Here is an 18,988-nt window from a genome sequence, read left to right as displayed (position 1 = left end):
AAAATGCCACTAACACCAGTATGAGCCATTTCTCCCAAAATCAAAACCGTCCCAAAATCAAAATCTTCTCTAAATTGATAAATCTAGGGCTCCGGCGAAGCGAGACGGAGAAGCGACGTGGCGAAGCTAGAAGATGAAGTGACGCGGCGAAGCTAGGGGAGAAGCGAGGCAGCGAAGCTAGGGGAGAAGCGAGGCAGCGAAGCTAGGAGGAGAAAGTGGGTGGCGAAGCTAGGCAATGAAGGGAGGCGGTGAAGCGAGGCAGCGAAGCTATTGTTTGGTCCTAGCCTGCAAATCTACCAGCAAGGAACATGGTGAAACTAGGGTTTGTTCTCGGCCTACAAATCCACCAAAGAGTAAGGTCAATATCAATTAAAATGAGTAGCTAGACGGCGAAACTTGATGTTATGTGACTGATGATGAATTGTATGAGCTTATTGAGAGTTAGTAGCATAAAATGCTTGCAATATATGCAATCTATGATTATTGAGAGTCAGTAGCATTAAAATGCTGCAATATGTGAAATCTATGATTATATGGACCCTCTAAAGATCATTAACTTTAGTTTCTGAGGGTCAATAGCTTTAGTTTCTAAGATTGTTTGTTCTTATGGATAATGATGAGTTTTGTGACTTAACAGTACAAAATGAATTGTATGAACTTTAGTTTCTGAGGTTCAGTAGCCTTACCTTCATGATTTCACTAACCCTATATTTATTGTACTCAAATTTGTGTTAGAAGAATAGTAATTGGTCCTGGTTTTCGAAATTGAGTGTTTCGAATTTGTATGGTGATGTTGCTAGAGCTTTGTAGAATAGAGAGGCTAATTCATTCTGTTTTTTTGTGAACTTCATAATTGACATGCTTTGTTGGAGAATGCTTTTGTAAGTCGGTCTGGTGTTGCTTAAACAAGTTTTAAAGTGTTTGGATACATAATGGTGCCAAATTTTATCAAGTTTATGTTCCATAATGATTACTTTATTAACATGTCAAGACCATTATTTGAGTGACATCTTTGAGTTTCTGATATGTCATGATGACATATGTGCCTTTCTGTATGTGATGATTGATTTAAGAGGTTTGAGATTGTGAATGGTGTAACTAAACTTAGAGAACCGTGTGTATTGCTATTAAGGGCCAATAACCAATAACCATATTGCAAACATCAAATGAGGTTGCAATATGGTTATTAGCCCTCAAACGAGGATCAATAACTTTAGCTTCATGATTGCATTCGCTTGATTGCATGAGGTTTCAACTCAAATCTATTATCGGTTCAGTTGAGCTTGCATTTTTAGACAGATTTCTTAGCTTTACTTTATGGGAGGGTCATTGAAATTATGTCTATCTATACGCTCTATGATATTTGATCTTATTACTATTGTTAGTCTTTTTTTTTTTCTGCTTAAAATTCTAGTCATTAATATGCTGCAGCTATGAGGATCTTTTGATTAGTTCTTTTGCATTCTTATAAGCTATAATGGTTTCTTAATAAAATTGAGGGTCAGTACACTATGGAAGGTTAGTAAACTACTGAGGGTCGATACTCATATATTTGCATTTATCATATACACAGATTAATCTCAAGTGGCAAAGAGGATGGCTACTGCAATAAACAAAGAGGATGTACCGATTGAAGAACATGAGAAGAACCATGTGAGAGATTTCTTCACAATGAAGAGAGCCGATATTCGAAAGTAGGACATAATTGAAAGCAAGCAAAGACCATATTAGGTTGGACTGGATTAGGTTTAGGATGTGCATTTGATCAATCTGAATCTTTTTGTTTTGTCAAGCGAGATTAATAGCGAAAGGTTGATCTTTTGCATATGTGGATTTGTGTTTATGAGTTTATAGGATCTTGACGAAAGTAAATTGACATAGATGCAGACTTTTTGAAGTCTTCTTTATTGGTTAATGTTAATGGACTGATTTAATTACTAAGTTTCAGAAGAAAAAAATTGGTGCCAGGTCAAATAACTTTGGCTCTTTTATGTGTATACAAACTGGCTCTTTTATGTGTATACAAACAATTCAACTGGTTAATTATTCACAATTGCCTCTAGAAATGGGAAAAAAACTACAAGTCATGTATGTCAGGATGATACTGAAGCTCAGTACATTAAATCTGCAATCCTTCATAATGATACTAAAGCCCAGTACATTAAGTCTGTAGACGTTATTTTGGTAATTTACTAAGTAACAAAATCAATCCAAAAAATGAAAGGAAAATGACCTTGCATAAGGTTCAGCTACAGTACCGCAAGAGATTTGGAAAAAAAAAAAAAAAAGGTTTGCTATTGATAATAAATAGGCTGAGATTATATTTATTGGTAATTTGCTATAGGAAGGAACACGATTGCATACCACCCTTGTTTAGTTCTTTTTTTCATAGTTTTTATATGTAGTTATTCTATAAGAAATTATATCTTCCTTTCAAAAAAAAAAAAATATTCAAAAATTATATATATATTTATATTTTCGTACCACAGAAATTAGGATTGGGAATAAAGAATCCATATCGAAGAAAGCATCGAAGAGGGGCAAAAAAAAGAAAAAAAAGTTAGTTGCAAGTTTGGCGGCTCGCCAATTCCTTTTACCCGAGTGTCGGTATATACATTATAGTGATTATACACTACACAAGCCGCCAATTCCTCACTGTTACAACGACATTAACTTCCGCCACGTGGTGTCCAATGAAACGGGTTTTCACGATTAAAAAATAAATAAATAAAAAAGGTAGCTCAGTTCTGCAAAGTGCGAGTTCTTCTTCTTCAAAAAAAAAAAGAAAAGAAAAGAGTGCGAGTTCTTCATTATTATTACTAAGCTGACCCGTCCCTTTCAACAACAAAAAAAAATTATAAAAAAAAAAAAAAAAAGATCTTTGTGTCTCTCTTTATTAACTAATAACAGTTGTTGTTTTGGCACCAAATTCTCGTTTCGATTTGGAGAAGGGGAAAACGATCTAAACCAGCCCCCGCCATTTGAAACGTTTCGATTCTTTTCATCAGGTTTCGTTTCGTTTTCTCCCTCTTCCAATTTCGTCTGTGATTTTTCTGCAATCCAATCCGTCCCGTTGCGATTCAACCCCCACCGCTGATGGGCGTTGACTTTCCCGGTAACGGCGATTCACGTCCCCGGCGACGGCAAAGTTTCGAGCTTTAGGGTTAGGGTTTGTGAATTTTGGAAACTTCACGGATTTTGGGGATTTTGGTAAATTCGAGAGATTTGACGTGTTTCCAGCTGGATTCTGATCACTGGGGGTTTGAGCTGGCTGAGGGGTTGAGGTCTTTGGAGTCTTGTTTGTTGTTAATGGAGACGGATGAGAAGGAGAAAGTGCAAAATGGAGGTGAAAATGAGAGCTTGAGTGGTGGTGGTGGTACTGGAGAGAGTGAAAAGGTTGAGGAACAGGGGAATGGGGATGAAGATAGTGAGTCAAATTCGTTGTTGCCGCCGAGGAAAGGTGGAATGTCGAGGAAGACGAATAAGACGAGGCGAAAAGTGCAGTGGAATGATAGGAATGGGAATAAGCTTGTTGAGGTGTTAGAGTATGAGCCAAGGTAATGTGTATATGCTCGATTATGTGTGTTAGTGTGCATTGTCTTGGCCAAAGTTTTAAGAGTTTTGAGTTTTTGTTTTAGTTATACTTGTTGATTTTGATTCTGTTATGTAGGTATTGTTTGAGCTTTGATTTTTGGTTTTCAGTGCATAATTTTGTATTGATTAGGTGGTTTGCACTATGCTCGATGCTGATATGTGAATTTGCGGAAGTGTTCTTATTGTTTCTTTAAACTGTAGAGACAGGTTGCTATTTTGGCCATGTTAAACTGTTGAGTATATCCGAATTGATTCACAATTTCAGACTGGAATGCCTTTATCATGTTTATTTCTTTCATAACAAATTGAAGATTTGTTAGGCTGGACTGAGCAATTCTGAAGTGGCCGAGCGTAACTGTTTGAGGTCTCTTTACAAATTAAAGGTGTTGTTGCTTTTGCATGCTTCATCAACAGAATTAACTGGCTAGTCTTAGGAACTGAAATGACAGGTGGGGGTCAGAGTACCAATTCAATAGTAATATTCTGTAATCTAGTGTAGGTACCAGAATGACAGGTTGAGTTAGCATAACCGTTCTATTGTAATATTGTGTTTCTCCTCATTAGGGTGGAGGCTTTGGTCAGAGGACAATTTAAGGGGATTTACCAAAATGGAACCCGAATTAAAGTTTTGCACAAAAATAGCATTCATGTAACGTACACATGACAAAATCTTACAAAAGTGCCATGTTTCGTAAATTTGGAATTCTTGGGTGCCATTTTTGGTAAAACCCATTTCAGGGAATTTATTAGGAGTGAAATGTAACCAGTTAATCCCTTTTCGTACAACAGAACAAAACATAGACCAGGTGTATCTCATGCATTTCTACCTTATTGAGGAAACATGGAACCCTTACCTGCACTAATCTTTTTGTTGCTGTTCTGCTTTGTACTTTCTTTTATTTGGGGGTGTTATTTTGCTGAGGTTAACTCTAGAGTTCACCATGTTGGTTTCTCATTGATTGTCCTTTTAGCTGTGCTAACCAACATTGTCTATATACATGGGCCATTTGTCTTTAATCTTGTCTGATGTCATTCCCCTTTCACTTTATGGGGATCTACCGTTGCTGCAACCCTGTGACCACTAGTTTTTTTTTTTTTTGTTAATCTGTGTTAACATCCCCACTTATTGAAGTTGCCTGTCAGTATGAGGGTCATACTTCTTTAAAAAGACTGCATAATTTTGGGTGGACCACAGTATTAAATTTAGCATCTGATGGAAAATCTTAGGCCCATTGGAGTTTAGCTAACCTGCTTGACTGGGTATTGCTGTCATACTTGAGTTGAAGTGGTTATCAACTCTTCCTGCCCTTGAAGAACTATTTAATTTTGAGGCACTGGATGGTTAGTAAGAGTTTAAGAATTGAACAATTCAGGTTACAATTTAATGCGGTGCTCAAGTTTTGGTTGGTTGAATAATTAGGTGTTCTCTTCTTGTCTATCTATAATTTCCACAAAGGATTCCACCATACAGCATCATTTCCATCTTGGCAAGTCATTATTTGCTATAGATCTTTTCCTAAGTAAATAGTTATCATTGCTGAACATCTCTCCATCTGACTTCTCATGACTAGAATGTTGTATTCCTCTTTTAGTCTAAGGCAACTGATTTCTCTTTTCTTGGTTCTCCAAATTCCCATATCTGGTCATATAATTCAATTCTGTTAATGAGTCAGTATGCATCCTTTTATCTCATTAAGAACCTCAACTTTTAGGATGTAAATCACTGTCTCTGTAGATACCGGGAACTTAAGCTATTACAAAAGTAGTAAAGGCATTTAGGGACTGTTATTTATATGTACGTGTGTGTATATTTGTGAATGTGAATGTTGCCAAAGGAATTGGAGAGAGACTGTGGAAAACGAGTAAGGTCAATGGGCCATGAGCAGTAGAAGTCAAACCCTATGGGTCTTGGTCATCTCGAACATTGTTTCTCAGCTGATAAGTTTTAGGACTAAGTTATGCGCCTTAAAAAGACTCATTTATAGTGGTCTTTGGTTGTTAAGTTAGACTGCTATATCAAATTATAATATATCTTTTATGCTTAGCAGTTCATTCATATACCTCGAACTTCTTTTGAAGAGCTAATTGTATGGAAATCATAACATGATTTATTGTGAGTGAAGGCTAGTAAAATTAGGAAGCTGGACATTCCTGTAAGTGGGTTGCATTGTCCAGTTCAAAACGTCAGCTAGTCAATATGATATATTGTATGACTGTTGGTACATAATGATATGTTTTTGATTGTGTGATGTGATACTTAGATGATTTAAAGCATGGACTTACATTAGACTTTTGAGGTCCTGCAAAATGATTTAGTACTGACTTCTAGACCTCGCCAGTTTATCATATTTTTTTATTGGCCCCAGTGTATTAGAATGTTCATTCAGTGTTACTTGCTAGAATTTGGCTTGTCATGTAAGTACTGATAGATTGGGTTCCTTTGTGTCTATGGCATGTTTCTGGAATTTTGGAGAATCCTTATATTGAAATATCTCTTGGTCCAGCTCACAATTGTTTGCTTACACATGAGGCTCTTTGATTTACATAAGACGTAACTTCTTACCCTGTCATCCTTTCCCTAGGTTGAAATAGTAATCAGTGGCTATCTACTTGTGCGGAAACAAACAAGAGTAACTGTTTGTAATATTATTTGCACAAGTCTTCAATAATTTTTATAGATTCATTCTGGCGTTTCTAGTATCTCACCCCTGTTTCCTGTTTATTTGCAGTGATGTTAGTGATTCTGATGACGAAGATGCAGATTCTTGCATATGTGTCATTATGTAGATATCATTCAGTAACTCAAGAACCAGGATATCTGCTGCATAAATCAATCAGGCATTCTCTCCAAGCTGATTTTGATGATTTCTATACAAATTGGCTCTGTCTTAACCGTGTTAAGGATGGACCAAAGGTCCTGAGACCAAGACAAGGCAGTCGCCCATGTTTTGCATCAAGTCTAGTGCCATTTTTTTAGGTTACATTGCACCGAGCTTTATTACAGCAAGATATTCAAATTGAGTTAGAGCCATCTTCCGGGAATGAATGAAAGCAGATAGGGATAAAAGCAATATCGTGTTCACAATATGTAATTTACTAAATACAGTTAATGTATGCTTTTTTTTTTTTCTTTTTCTTTTTCTTTTTCGTTTCTTTTAAGCTTTACCGTGCATATTATAAGTCATAACCTGTATGTGATTCACATTGACAGGTTACTTTGATAATCATCTTTAAGGTTCTTCAATCTTTGTTTTTTTTTCTTTACTCTTCGCCTTCAGCACTCAAAAGAAAGAACAAAAAAGATATCCATATGCAGTCTGAATATGAAAGGAATCTATGACTATAAGCCTAAGGAATCTATAATTAGGACCAAGTGGATTTGCATGTTCCTGCTGCCCTGCAAGAACAGCATGTGCCAGTATCACTCAGGTGAGGTGCAATTATTTTGCTGTTTGTTTGTTTGATTGATTGAAATTCGAATATTCCAGTTACCAGTGTATTTCCAGTAAAGTGAAAAAGAAAAAGAAAATTTCTGAAACACTCGGTGATTGATTTATTAGGTAGAGCTTTGTGTAGTTTGATATTGATTTATTCTTCGCTGAATTTTTATTGAATTTCTTTTGATGAATCGACTCTGCTTCTATATCAAATGTGAATCTATACCTGCACGTAGCTCATTATTGGGCATATCATCTACTCTATGCTGCATTATTAGGCATAAAGAATTGGAAAACCATTTCACCAACTTGGTACACTCAACATCAAACACAGAGAAATATAATCTTAGAGTTGAAATAATAAACTCCAATTACATCCAAAAAATGATGATATATCAAAAATATATTTTGCACTGTAAATTACAAATCAAGGATTTGGAATCCATGACTTGTGTTTCCTTTTACTGTCAAATTCTTACACAAACAGTTGGGCAAATCTACCCAACAAAATCTTCATATACAACACAATTGAAAGAATCAGAAAGAAATACCCAAACAACAATCTCCCAAATATCACACACTATCCAAAATTTGCTAGAGAAAAAGCAGCCTCAAGTACACGTGTTGAATATCCTCCTCAGTTTTCAGTATCCGAAATGTAACTGAGCTTAAGATTGATATCATACTCTCTATCCATTGCATTATTTTATCCAACTTGAAAGGCTGGCGTGGACTGGGATTTCTTGCAATAGAGGTTTGGACTGGTTGCAACTTGATCTGCTGTATAGAATTCTTGGTTCTTGAATTGGGACATTCTCCTTTTGCTGCTTTGGTGCTGCTATTTTTGCTTTGGCTGCTTTCCACTGACTCAAATTTTCAATTGGACTCAATACAGAATGTGCATATGGGATATTATCTCCCGCATTCAGACTCCACCGGCACGATTCCAATTCTCCATTTATAGATGAAGAGAAACTTTGCTTAGGAACCCCTTCTTGGCTCATTCTTGGATCATCCATATCACTATCACCATCGCAGTAGTCATCATCACCATAGTAATCATCATCATCAAGATCACTTTCTTCATCTGCTACATAGTCCTCTTCTTCGTAGCTGTCGTAGCTGTCTCGAACATTTTGGTACCTGTAGTTTGAAGGAAAAAGTCCTATTGATGAACTCAATGCAGTTGAGGCCCTCTTAGATGCTGACGTGGATGACCTTCCTTTTGACCCTTCCTGTCCATTGTTGTCAACTTCTTCTTCCTCCTCCTCACTCTCCACAAAATCATAATCATTCGAAATAGGCTCGTAGGTCTGGACATTCAGATTGAAGCTGACTTTCTTCCTGACCTTGAAGCTCGTCGCCTCTTTCGGCTTGTCTCTAAAACAACAAATATTCAAAAAAAGAAAAAGAAAAGATGTATCCAGCTAGTAAACATTTTAGTCCACTCCATATATTAACACATTAACACAATGTATCGAGAAATAAAAGCAAGAACTGACCTGAGCTGTTCACAACCTGCACTATTGGGACTCTCTTTCGGACCATCAAGACCGATTATTGCGAGAGATGATGAGTCCAGTGGTACATAACTCCCACGTCTCTGCAGCAAAATGAACGGCGAATTCGGTTTAGTGTGACACCAACTATAAACACCCGAAAACTAACAAAATATGGATGGATGGCTTCAGATTGTGGTTGAAGATTAGGTAAGAGAATTTACATAGTCTCCACCAGCTGCAGCAACTCTGTTGGAAAGTCTTCGCCTCTTTCGCTTCTTGGAAATGCCGAAGCAGGCAAGGAAGCACCCCATTAGACCTGCTACTCAGTCTGAGGAATGTGGATTGATTCATATAGATGGGGAAAGGTGACGGTGGTAGTCATAGGAATTTTAAAACCATTTGGGCTCCAACGGTTTTTGAAAATAGTAACGTTGGAGTTCAATGATGAAAGCTGTGTGTGGTGGGTGCACGAGTTCAATAAAGAAAGAAAGACAAAAGCTTTGCCTGGCTTGTGATCTACATTTGCAAAATGCGGCTCTCACCTTATTTATTTTGTTTTTAACTTTTGGCCTGGTGAGAATTTATGAATGAGAGACAGCCATGTTCTTTTCATGCTTGAACGAGGTAGCCGTTGGCCTGCTACAATATTCGAACCCACAGTCTTGAGATTGAGTAATGACATTGTGAGATTGAGTAAGGACAAGAGAATTCACTTTCTCAGTCAAAACGGATGTGAAAGGATTAGTATTAATTAAGCCAATAAGATTTAAAAACCCTGCAATTGTCCTTGGTTAATTAAAACTCTAAGATTATAAACTTTATTAGATAATGGATAAAACAGCAAATTAAAAATATGAAATATAAAAAGAGGACGAGAAAAAGAAAACAAAAAAGAAAAAAACAAAGAGAGAAGAAACTGTTAATCTCAACGTGGGAGAACTTTTACTAGACCTATGAGCAATGGATCACCAACTGCTATTTACCACAAATCCACAAACTGCATTACTCTTTAATTTTTTTATCGCAGTTTGAGGAAGAAAGAAATTATCTAAACCAATTTAAAAAATAAAAAATAAAATAAAAAAAGCCAATTGACAAACGCTTAAGTATCTTTACACCATAATATCAAATTATATTTAATGTGTCGAGGGTTAATTGTAAATAACAAAATCAAAACCAGACTTAAAAATGATGAGAAAAATGGAAAACTCTCATGCATATAACTTCTCACCTTGCTAGTTTATTCTACTTTGATGATGTTTGGATGATTGTAAAGATTACTTGTTGACTTTTCAATCAGTTACAATTCGGCATATTTTCCGTGGAGCAAATGGTGTTGCAGATAAGCTTGCTCATCTTGCTAGTTTATTCTACTTTGATGATGTTTGGAAGATGAGACTCCTGCTATTATTCAGGATGTTCTTTACGAGAATTATTGTAAGTGTTTCTTTGTAGCTCGGGGTTCAGGTTTTATGTCCCCCTCGATGCAAAATTATAACTATAATATAATAAATGGAAACGAGCGTGGGGCTGAGCCTCCTAGCTAGGCTGGGTTCCAAACCACAAACCCCTTTCAAAAAAAAAAAACATCTCACTATTTGCACTGACTTTTTATATGTTCAGATAACTTCTCACCATACTGATATAATCACAATCTCTACTCACACCCATTGGGTGTGTGATTTTTCTAGTTATGGGATTATTTAAACAAATCTAGACAAATTTGGTAAGAACAAAATTATCATGGTGACCAATCAATTTGTCTTATTAATGTGTCTAGAACCCTAGGGTTTGCAAAGAGAATGAGGTGAGAAAAATCCCAAGATACTTTTGCGACTCCGATCTCACAGTGCCCGACCTTTGGTTGACGACTGTCAGAGGTTGTTCTATATGGTGGTGCTCCATTGTAGAGGTTCGTTTGTGCTGCAGGCAAGATTGCACGGTCTGCTGGTTGTTGTTGATCGCGGCGATGTTAGTGATCTTGTGGAAGAGGCAGCATAGGGGTGCAAACCGGTTCTAGTTCTTTTGGGTTTGGTGCTCGACGACATTGGGCTAAAGAAGACGCTTCGAATGTACATAGGCGCAGGAGATCGAGTTTAGCTATGTCACTTGGACTGGGCTTTGGACGGGGTGCTCTACTCTGTTCTCTTCACCGGTGGACATAGACTTGAAATTGATGACCTGATGCTATACTGTCGACCACTAGAAAGCTTGGTCTAGCCTAAGAGGTGGACTTTCTTAGACAGTTAGGGCGATATATAGTCCAGGACCAATCATTTCAGATCATGATTGTTACGGAAGTTGGTAACTATCTAGATTAAGATTAACTTTTCAAGTATAGTATGTGTGGGAATAACTTCTAGAAGTTTTTGCGTTTGGATGAGAAAATTATAAAATTCGTAGAAATTTATAAACGATGGAATCTTTAACTCCATCAATCTAAAATTTCATTAATTGCAATTTCTATTGTTTGGTTGCATCTATTTAGGATTTGAAATATGTAATAAATTAAGAAAGTTTAAAACAAATAAAAAGATAAAATAGAAAAAAGTCTTGTTTTGGAAATAAAAATTGAATATTGCAAAGGAATTCGTAAATGACACATATTTTGGTGGAAATTGAAGTGAGGAATTTAAATAACGACGAATTCCTTCATTTTTTTCCACAGAGAAATTTAAAATTTCCAATGTAATAATGCCAAACGAGGGAATTGGCTTTTAGGAATTATGAAATCCTCACTTTCAATTAAATTCCATCATTTTTTTCCTTATCCAAACACACTCTAACGGTGCGTTTGGATGAGAAAATTATAAAATCCGCAAGAATTTATAAATGATGGAATCTCTAACTCCATCAATTTAAAATTCCATTAATTGCAATTTCTGTTGTTTGGTTGCATCTATTTAGGATTTGAAATGTCTAATAAATTAAGAAAGTTTAAAACAAATAAAAAGATAAAATAGAAAAAAGTCTTGTTTTGAAAATAAAAATTGAATACTGCGCAAGGAATTCGTAAATGAATTTACGATATTTTGGTGGAAATTGAAGTGAGGAATTTAAATAACGAATTCATTCGTTTTTTTTCCATAGAGAAATTTAAAATTTCCAATCTGATAATGCCAAACAAGGGAATTGACTTTTAGAAATTATGTGTGTGTATATATGTATAATCTATACCAATTAAGAATATAACAAGTTCATACAAGATAGTAAAAAGGAAGATTGGTGAGACAATGGCTGCTGCTTATGCTAGGAGTCTTAAGTTATGTACGGAGATGGCATCTTGTGCTAAACAAATCATTAAGGTTGGCAAATTGTCATCTTATGAGCAAATGTCAAGGGTGAAGAGAAGTTTAACAAGATTCAAGTCAAGATGGAAGAAACGACATCCGGATGAAATGTTTCCTACTGAAATGATATTCTGTGGCAGGCATAAGGGTAAGAAGAAAATACTTGTGGTCATAGATGAATATGTTGAGTTCTTTGAGGGTTTGCACACTTGTGTTTCTACTGGTAGTGCTTCAGAAGATGCAAAAAGCTACATAGATATGATTGTTGCATGTGGTATCATACCTGAACATTATAATCAATGCCTAAGGGATGCTATTGTGGTCAGCGCGATTCAGGACACATATACTGGAGGTTATGTCCTATCTGGAGTGCTTGGAAGGGGAGGTGTTGTTGTTAACTCTTTGCGGACACATGTGCTTCGCATTATGGAGATGCGTTATGATATGGTGGAACAACATATGCAAAAGAGGCTCTTTTACGTTTCTGAGGGATTGAGCTATTCTTCTAAGAATGAGCGAAGGGTTAGATTTTTCCTGAAGACTCTATTTAAGTTGTCTTTTATGGGCCTAGTTGTTGTATTGATTATGTTTAAGTTGACCCATTTTACAGTCTTTAAATATTGTATTTATTGTTTTTGTATTTATTATTATTTAAAAAAAGAACGATAGTTTCATTTAGGTTTGTCGTTCTTAGATGATGTATGCTCATTTTCCAACGGTGGTGTATGGCTCTAGTGGTCGTCATAAGTGGCTTGTTCCCTGTCTAGATAGGTTGGATTTGTGCAGGTTTTGAGGTGAAGGTTGGGCGGTGACTCTTGTTCCTCCTTTAGGTCCTATCATCCTAATCTATGTTATGATATTCTCTTGGTTTAGGGCGTCATTCGCTTGGTCTCTATGAGTCTTGATTTGTGTGTGGCAATGGGCTCAAGTGATCATCATAGGCGACTTGTTCTCTATTTGTACAAATTGGATTTGTGCATGTTTTGATGTGAAGATTATCTGACTCTCCTTCCCTCATCATATCATAATTAATATTTTGACGTTCTTTATGTTTGGGACGCCGTTCACTTGGTCTCTAGGAGTCTTAGTTTGTGTGTGGCAAATATTGGGACCAAATGAGTTGTCCTTGGATTGTGCAAACTTATGTTCTGGTGATTGTGTGGGGTTCGGGTGATCATTATAAGCTAGGGGGTTTGTTTTCTCTTTAGACAATTTCGATTTGTGCAGGTTTAAGCTTGAAGGTTTGATGACTCTGGTTCCCTCATCCATATCTTCGTCCAGTTTCGACATTCTCTTAGTTTGGGGCACCATTTGCTTGGTCTCTAAGTGAGTCTTGGTTTTCATTTGGTGACTTTGGTTCCCTCATCCATATCTTCGTCCATGTTTTGACATTCTCTTAGTTTGGGGTACCATTTGCTTGGTCTCTAAGTGAGTCTTAGTTTACGTGTGACGTTTTGGCGTGAAGGTTTGGTGACTTTGGTTCCCTCATCCATATCTTATTAGTCCATGTGCCGACATTTTCTTAGTTTGGGGCATCATTCGCTTAGTCGCTAAGTGAGTCTTGCTTTACGTGTGACGTTTTGGTGTGAAGATTTAGTTCCCTCATCCATATCTTAGTCCATGTTTTGACATTCTCTTAGTTTGGGGCATCATTCGCTTGGTCTCTAAGTGAGTCTTGGTTTACGTGTGACGTTTTGGCTTGAAGGTTTGGTAACTATGGTTCCCTCATCCATATCTTAGTTCATGTTTCAACATTCTCTTAGTTTGGGGCACCATTCGCTTGGTCTCTAAGCAAGTCTTGGTTTATGTGTGACAACGTTTGGTATCAAATGTTGTTGCTAGTTGTACAGTGATTGAGTTGAAATCTTGTCATCTTCATTGATGCTCCTATTTGAATTTGTAATGGCATAGTCTGGTGGCTTTCTTAGGATTATAACCATGGGGCATGGTACAAACAATTGTGGATTAGGTCCATGGTTTAAAAGATAAAAATTAGCCAGATTCACTCTTATGGGTTCTTCCATTGATGGTCATTTTAAGCTGGTCTCGTCTTCAAGTGTTGGGCTCTTAGGCTTGGTCCTTTGTGCTCTATCCCAATTTCCCTTCTCTCTGTGAATTAGGTCTCGGTTGAGTTGTATCCTCAAATAGGTTGCATTCCTTGACTTTTTGATGTTTTATTTATTTTTATTTTTTATAAGAGTATCAAATGATTTCACTTCTACCCTCATGGTGACTCGAACTCAGGACATTAATCTTAGGTAATAGATACTCTAACCACTGAACTAATACCATATCGTCAAGACAAACTTATTTTAGTGTTTTTTTTTTTTTGACTTTTTGATGTTATGTTCAAGACAAACTTTATTTACTGATTTTATTACATTAATTTGTTTGAGTCATGTAAAGTTGAATAAGTGAATGTTTTCATTTTATTAAGTGACTCAATAAAGTGTGTCCCTAAAAAGTTATCATATACAAATATACTGATAGGGTTGCATCAAAAACTTACTAATGATACTACTTCAAATTCATTGTATTTTCTTCTTTTCATCTTAAAACAACTGTCCTCTACAATTGAAAAGTATCCAAAGATCTTACCCACTTATCCCATTTACATGTGACTTGACACTGAAGATGCTCTTAAACTCACTATTCTTTCTTTAATTAAAGTTAAAGTTCAACATAGTTTAAGGAAACTGTTACTATTTTTGGCAGGTAGTGAAACTAAAAGCTCATCATCATCTGTGCCTCTCACGTGCCAAACACATGAGTAAAATTAGAAGACTGCGTACGTACTTAGCCCACTGACTCACTCCTGACGACTCACACCAAATCCTGGCCGTCCATCCCCCACCACATACATCACAATCCCTTCCCGACCAACCAATCCAGCAAATCTCATCCGTCCAAACTCGGTACTTCCACCCCCGAAAACCCAAAGGCCTAACACATATTCGTACCCGAGAGACCCCCCCAATCTCTCTCTCTCTCTCTCTCTCTCTCTCTAGTCGGCCACAAACCCTGCCCTGGTTCTCCCCCAAATCGCAAGACCCAGAAGCCAAATTGAGTAAAGATCGAATCTTTGAAGAGGGTTGAGAAGGTTTGAGAGGGAAGATGGATTCGGATCAGGGCAAGCTTTTCATCGGCGGGATTTCGTGGGAGACGTCGGAGGATAAGCTGAAGGAGTACTTCAGCAATTACGGCGACGTTTTGCAGACGGTGGTTATGAGAGACAAGATCACTCAAAGACCCAGGGGTTTTGGGTTCGTCGTCTTTGTAGATCCTGCTGTTCTTGATAGGGTTCTTCAGGAAAAGCACACCATCGATGGCAGGACGGTACGCCAATCCCAACTCTCTTTCTTTCTTTTTTTTTGCACAAAGTTTGATTCTTTTTTGCTTCTGATTCATTTTGGATGAGTACTTGGTATTTTGGTTTTATATGAATTTAGAGTGATTGAGTAGTTCAAGATATTATGATTCAGGTTTCTTTAATAGGGAAAAGGTTTATTTTTGAAGCCGAAGATAACCCAGAAGTGTCTTGATTGATGTTGAGCTGTGGTGAGTTGTAGAGTTTAGTACTAAGAACTTGGGAGGGTAGAATTCATGAGACAGAAGGGAGGTTGATGTAGGGTAACGCAAGGGAGGTGATCTTTACGCTTAGGTTTTAGGTGGGAGGAACTTTATAGAGTTTGGATTGTAGAGGACTTCTAGTAACTTGAGTGTGATCGAATGTTTGTAAGACCAGAATATATGGGACTATAACTCTTGATATTAGCTCTTAGATGGGGAGACTGCTGAAAAAAGATATTTCTTTTCTAACCATGTTGGTGCTATTGCGTCAGTTAGACATTATATGCATCCTTGTGTGATCGTGCCACTTTTTTATGGAGCTTTTATTGATTATATATTGAAGGTTTTCATTCATTAAGTTAAAATTGAGCTGGCTTTGCGCATATGTTATCTCCACATATGAATATATCCTTAGTTCTGGTGCGTAACATCTGGTTTTATATTTCAGGTTGAGGCTAAGAGGGCCCTCTCAAGAGAGGAGCAACAAACTTCTGTCAGATCAGGAAATCCTAATCCTGGTAGAAATGCAGGAAGCGGTGGAAATGTTAGGACCAAGAAGATATTTGTTGGTGGGCTGCCTCCCACTCTAACTGAAGAAGAATTCCGTGAATATTTTGAAGCTTATGGCCATGTAACAGATGTAGTTGTAATGTATGACCAAAATACTGGACGACCTCGTGGATTTGGATTTATTTCATTTGACACTGAAGATGCAGTTGATAGGGTTTTGCACAAGACATTTCATGATTTAAGTGGTAAGCAAGTGGAAGTAAAGAGGGCTCTTCCCAAAGATGCCAATCCTGGTGGGGGTGGCCGTTCCTTGGGGGGTGGTCAGGGCGGTGGTGGTGCATCTGGTGGTGGTTACCAAGGCTATGGGGCATCTGGTGGCAACCCAAATGCATATGATGGTCGAATTGACTCCAATAGGTACATGCAATCTCAGAGCACTGGAGGTGGTTTTCCTCCTTATGGTTCTTCTGGGTATAGTGCACCCAGTTATGGGTATGCTCCTTCTAGTAATGGCATTGGTTATGGTGGCTATGGAGGTTATGGTGGTACCAATACTGGATATGGTGGTCCAGCTGCTGCTGCCTATGGAAACCCCAATGCCCCAAATGCTGGTTATGGTGGTGGTCCACCAGGTGCTCCTAGAAGTTCATGGAGCTCCCAAGCCCCCTCAGGATATGGTGGTATGGGCTACGGGAATACTGCTCCTTGGGGTGTTCAAAGTGGCAGTGCAGCTACAGGAAGTGGTGGCCCTGGATCTGCGCCTGCTGGTCAATCTCCTAGTGCAGCGGCTGGGTATGGAGCTCAAGGTTATGGTTATGGTGGGTACGGTGGAGGTGATGCATCCTATGGAAATCCATCTGCGTATGGTGCAGTTGGAGGGCGTTCTGGGAGTGTCCCAAATAACAACGTTGGTGGTCCAGGTGGGGAGCAAGGTAGTGGTGGTGGATACATCGGAAGTGGCTATGGCGACTCAAATGGAAATGCAGGTTATGGAAATTCTGGTTGGAGAGCTGATCCATCACAAGCTTCTGGAAATTATGGTGGTCAGGCTAATGGCGCTCATGGTGGGCAAGTTGGCTATGGAGGCTATAGCAGTGCTCAGGCACGACAAGCTCAGCAGCAGTAATTTTGATGGTTGGCTGTTCAATTGAAATGTCTTGTATCTCTTGAAACATGAGCTATTAATGGTCTCTTATGACCAGCGGCTGCAGCAGGAACAGCTCAAGTTGGACGAATGCTTTGGGACTGGTTGGATTGCTTAAATCCTAGTAGTTTGCAGTATCTATTTTGGTAGTCTATAATAAGTAGTATTTTAGTGCGTACTAGATGCTCCTCCTATTTACTTTTTGCTTCTGAGTGGTGTTAAATTTGGCGTGCTTATTATTGTCTACTTTCTGCTAGTGGCATTTACCTCTTTGGTCATAGTGTTAAAGCTAAAGTAGCTTATATAACCTTATTTTTGTTGGTTTTATCGCAGTTGAGTATTTTGTTACTTGACATCTATTATTGCTTTATATTCTGTTTAATTTTCAATTAATTAGATGCTGTAGGAGTTCTAGTGATTAGGATCTTGATTTGATGTGACAAGTAGGAATACAAAGATGTAGTGAAGGTTATTTCTGATAGCACTGGAGCCATGGGATGGTCACTTCGTTATGGGTAGCGATAATCGTAGTGGTAGTTGACACTTTGACGATCGGATAATCATTTTCCCCCTGTATTTGCCCTTGTGTTGTACAGGAGGAGAGGTGCACAAGTTGTAAAGTGAAGTGTCCATCATGGCTGAACACCAGCTTCATAGTCGGCCATGTTGATTGGGGGCGTGTTCAGCATGGATTGGGATTTTGGGAAGTTTGTTCAGTTGAAAATATGTCATTCTCCAGCCAAGCCCTGCCAACACTATTTTGCAGAATCTTCCAACCTCACGTCATTCATATCCTAAACTTCACCCTGGTTTGTTGTTGCATGACAGAATGTGAGATGAACAGCCTACGGTATGTTGACTTGAGCAGTTAAGCCAGTTTCACTTTAAAATTATTGTGTAAGGCTGTGTTTTGATTCGTAGCAGCAGAACATGGCTTACTGTTCTGGAATTTAGAGAAGCAGAAAAGGATTCTGTTAAGAGTAGGTATATATAGAACTTTAGAATCAAGTGGAAGAACTAACATTACATTTTTCTATATATAGTGTCCAAAATCTTAGAATGTAGGGTACTGTTTCTTATGCAGTTCTTTCAATAAGAAATATTACTTATTTCTTCCTAGCCTGTTTAGTGTAGCTTCCCTTATATCTCATTTCCAACCCTCTGGTCTTACTTTATCTTACCCTGTGTTCTATGCTGGCGCGTTTTGTGTTTTGATTGAACGACAGGGTAATTTTCAAGTGAAAATGAGAAGACACCAATACTGTGGGGACTCTCCTTGGTTCTTTCCACTTTTTTTAAGCGTACTCGGCTGTCCTGTGTTTCTACCCAGCTGTGTTCTTCTAAAGTTAACCCAACTAAAGAATGAAGTTCCATTATAAATTAGCATTGCTGAGCAAATTTAAGCATGCTGCTGTGTTGTATTGAGTTTTCCATATTAGCTTAGTAGCAGAATTGAAACAAAAACTTGATGGTAACTGCTGGTCCTTCAAATCTTTTGTTAGATTATATTCTATTTGCTTCTTTTGTCATGATATCAAACACAGCAGAAAATAGGTATTGTGCAAATGTTGAACCATAGGAACATGAGATTTAGTCCTAGGGGAGCTTTTCGTGTTCCCGATTTCTTGCAGCATCTTGTGCAAGAGTTCCATAGAGGACAACAAGAAGTAAATAAAATAGGGTTTATGCTTTCCCCTTTATACTTGACACCTAATTTGGTGGATCTTAGGACCGAATTCAAATATTTGTTTTGGGAATTATGTGAAGGATTTCTCTCCATTGGACTTGGGTAGGATGAGATGCTGTTGCTATGAATTACATGTTCTGGCAGTTTGAACAAATCAGATTTTTGTGATAACATGCTAAATTTTAAGCACGGGGGAGTAAAGGTTAGTTTAATGTGTGTTGGTCGAAATGATTGGAAATTCGACAGCATGCTTA

The 18,988-nt window shown here is 37.8% G+C and overlaps 3 protein-coding genes across 4 annotated transcripts; 2 read left to right on the top strand and 1 right to left on the bottom strand.

Moving 5' to 3' along the window:
* Positions 1-2,900: 2,900 nt before the first annotated feature.
* LOC112200705 lies at positions 2,901-6,726 on the top strand. Its single transcript, XM_024341715.2, has 2 exons — positions 2,901-3,557; positions 6,324-6,726. Exons 1-2 carry the CDS (start codon positions 3,310-3,312, stop codon positions 6,379-6,381), a joined length of 306 nt encoding a protein of 101 aa, XP_024197483.1. The 5' UTR covers positions 2,901-3,309; the 3' UTR covers positions 6,382-6,726.
* Positions 6,727-7,437: 711 nt separating this feature from the next.
* Positions 7,438-8,918, bottom strand: LOC112198563 (histone deacetylase HDT2). Its single transcript, XM_024339720.2, has 3 exons — positions 8,755-8,918; positions 8,534-8,634; positions 7,438-8,411 (listed from the first exon to the last, which is right to left on the bottom strand). The coding sequence occupies exons 1-3, from the start codon at positions 8,842-8,844 to the stop codon at positions 7,733-7,735; spliced, it is 870 nt and encodes a 289-aa protein (XP_024195488.1). The 5' UTR covers positions 8,845-8,918; the 3' UTR covers positions 7,438-7,732.
* Positions 8,919-14,772: 5,854 nt separating this feature from the next.
* LOC112195823 (heterogeneous nuclear ribonucleoprotein 1) lies at positions 14,773-18,558 on the top strand. 2 transcript variants are annotated; one of them, XR_002934802.2, is made up of 4 exons: positions 14,773-15,159; positions 15,842-17,151; positions 17,644-17,897; positions 18,274-18,558. XR_002934802.2 is itself a non-coding variant. In XM_024336035.2 (2 exons), the coding sequence occupies exons 1-2, from the start codon at positions 14,938-14,940 to the stop codon at positions 17,027-17,029; spliced, it is 1,410 nt and encodes a 469-aa protein (XP_024191803.1). In that variant the 5' UTR covers positions 14,773-14,937; the 3' UTR covers positions 17,030-17,400. The 2 variants fall into 2 exon arrangements, 1 of the variants encoding a protein (XP_024191803.1); XM_024336035.2 differs by lacking the exons at positions 17,644-17,897; positions 18,274-18,558 and having other exon boundaries at positions 15,842-17,400.
* Positions 18,559-18,988: the final 430 nt, after the last annotated feature.

This window comes from Rosa chinensis, chromosome 4 (assembly GCF_002994745.2).
Source record: "Rosa chinensis cultivar Old Blush chromosome 4, RchiOBHm-V2, whole genome shotgun sequence".
Classification (NCBI taxonomy): Eukaryota; Viridiplantae; Streptophyta; class Magnoliopsida; order Rosales; family Rosaceae; genus Rosa; species Rosa chinensis.
Note: the sequence above shows the minus strand (reverse complement) of the source record. Positions and strands in the feature narration are given on the sequence as shown.

What these genes read in the sequence shown, in the direction of transcription:
- LOC112195823 (XM_024336035.2), top strand. Translation starts at nt 14,938, where the DNA reads ATGGATTCGGATCAGGGCAAGCTTTTCATCGGCGGGATTTCGTGGGAG. An exon ending in ACACCATCGATGGCAGGACG is followed by an intron (nt 15,160 to 15,841) that starts GTACGCCAATCC and finishes TTTATATTTCAG; the next exon opens with GTTGAGGCTAAGAGGGCCCT.
- LOC112198563 (XM_024339720.2), bottom strand. Translation starts at nt 8,844, where the DNA reads ATGGGGTGCTTCCTTGCCTGCTTCGGCATTTCCAAGAAGCGAAAGAGG. An exon ending in CTGCAGCTGGTGGAGACTAT is followed by an intron (nt 8,635 to 8,754) that starts GTAAATTCTCTT and finishes ATTTTGCTGCAG; the next exon opens with AGACGTGGGAGTTATGTACC. An exon ending in GCAGGTTGTGAACAGCTCAG is followed by an intron (nt 8,412 to 8,533) that starts GTCAGTTCTTGC and finishes TTGTTGTTTTAG; the next exon opens with AGACAAGCCGAAAGAGGCGA.
- LOC112200705 (XM_024341715.2), top strand. Translation starts at nt 3,310, where the DNA reads ATGGAGACGGATGAGAAGGAGAAAGTGCAAAATGGAGGTGAAAATGAG. An exon ending in GTGTTAGAGTATGAGCCAAG is followed by an intron (nt 3,558 to 6,323) that starts GTAATGTGTATA and finishes GTTTATTTGCAG; the next exon opens with TGATGTTAGTGATTCTGATG.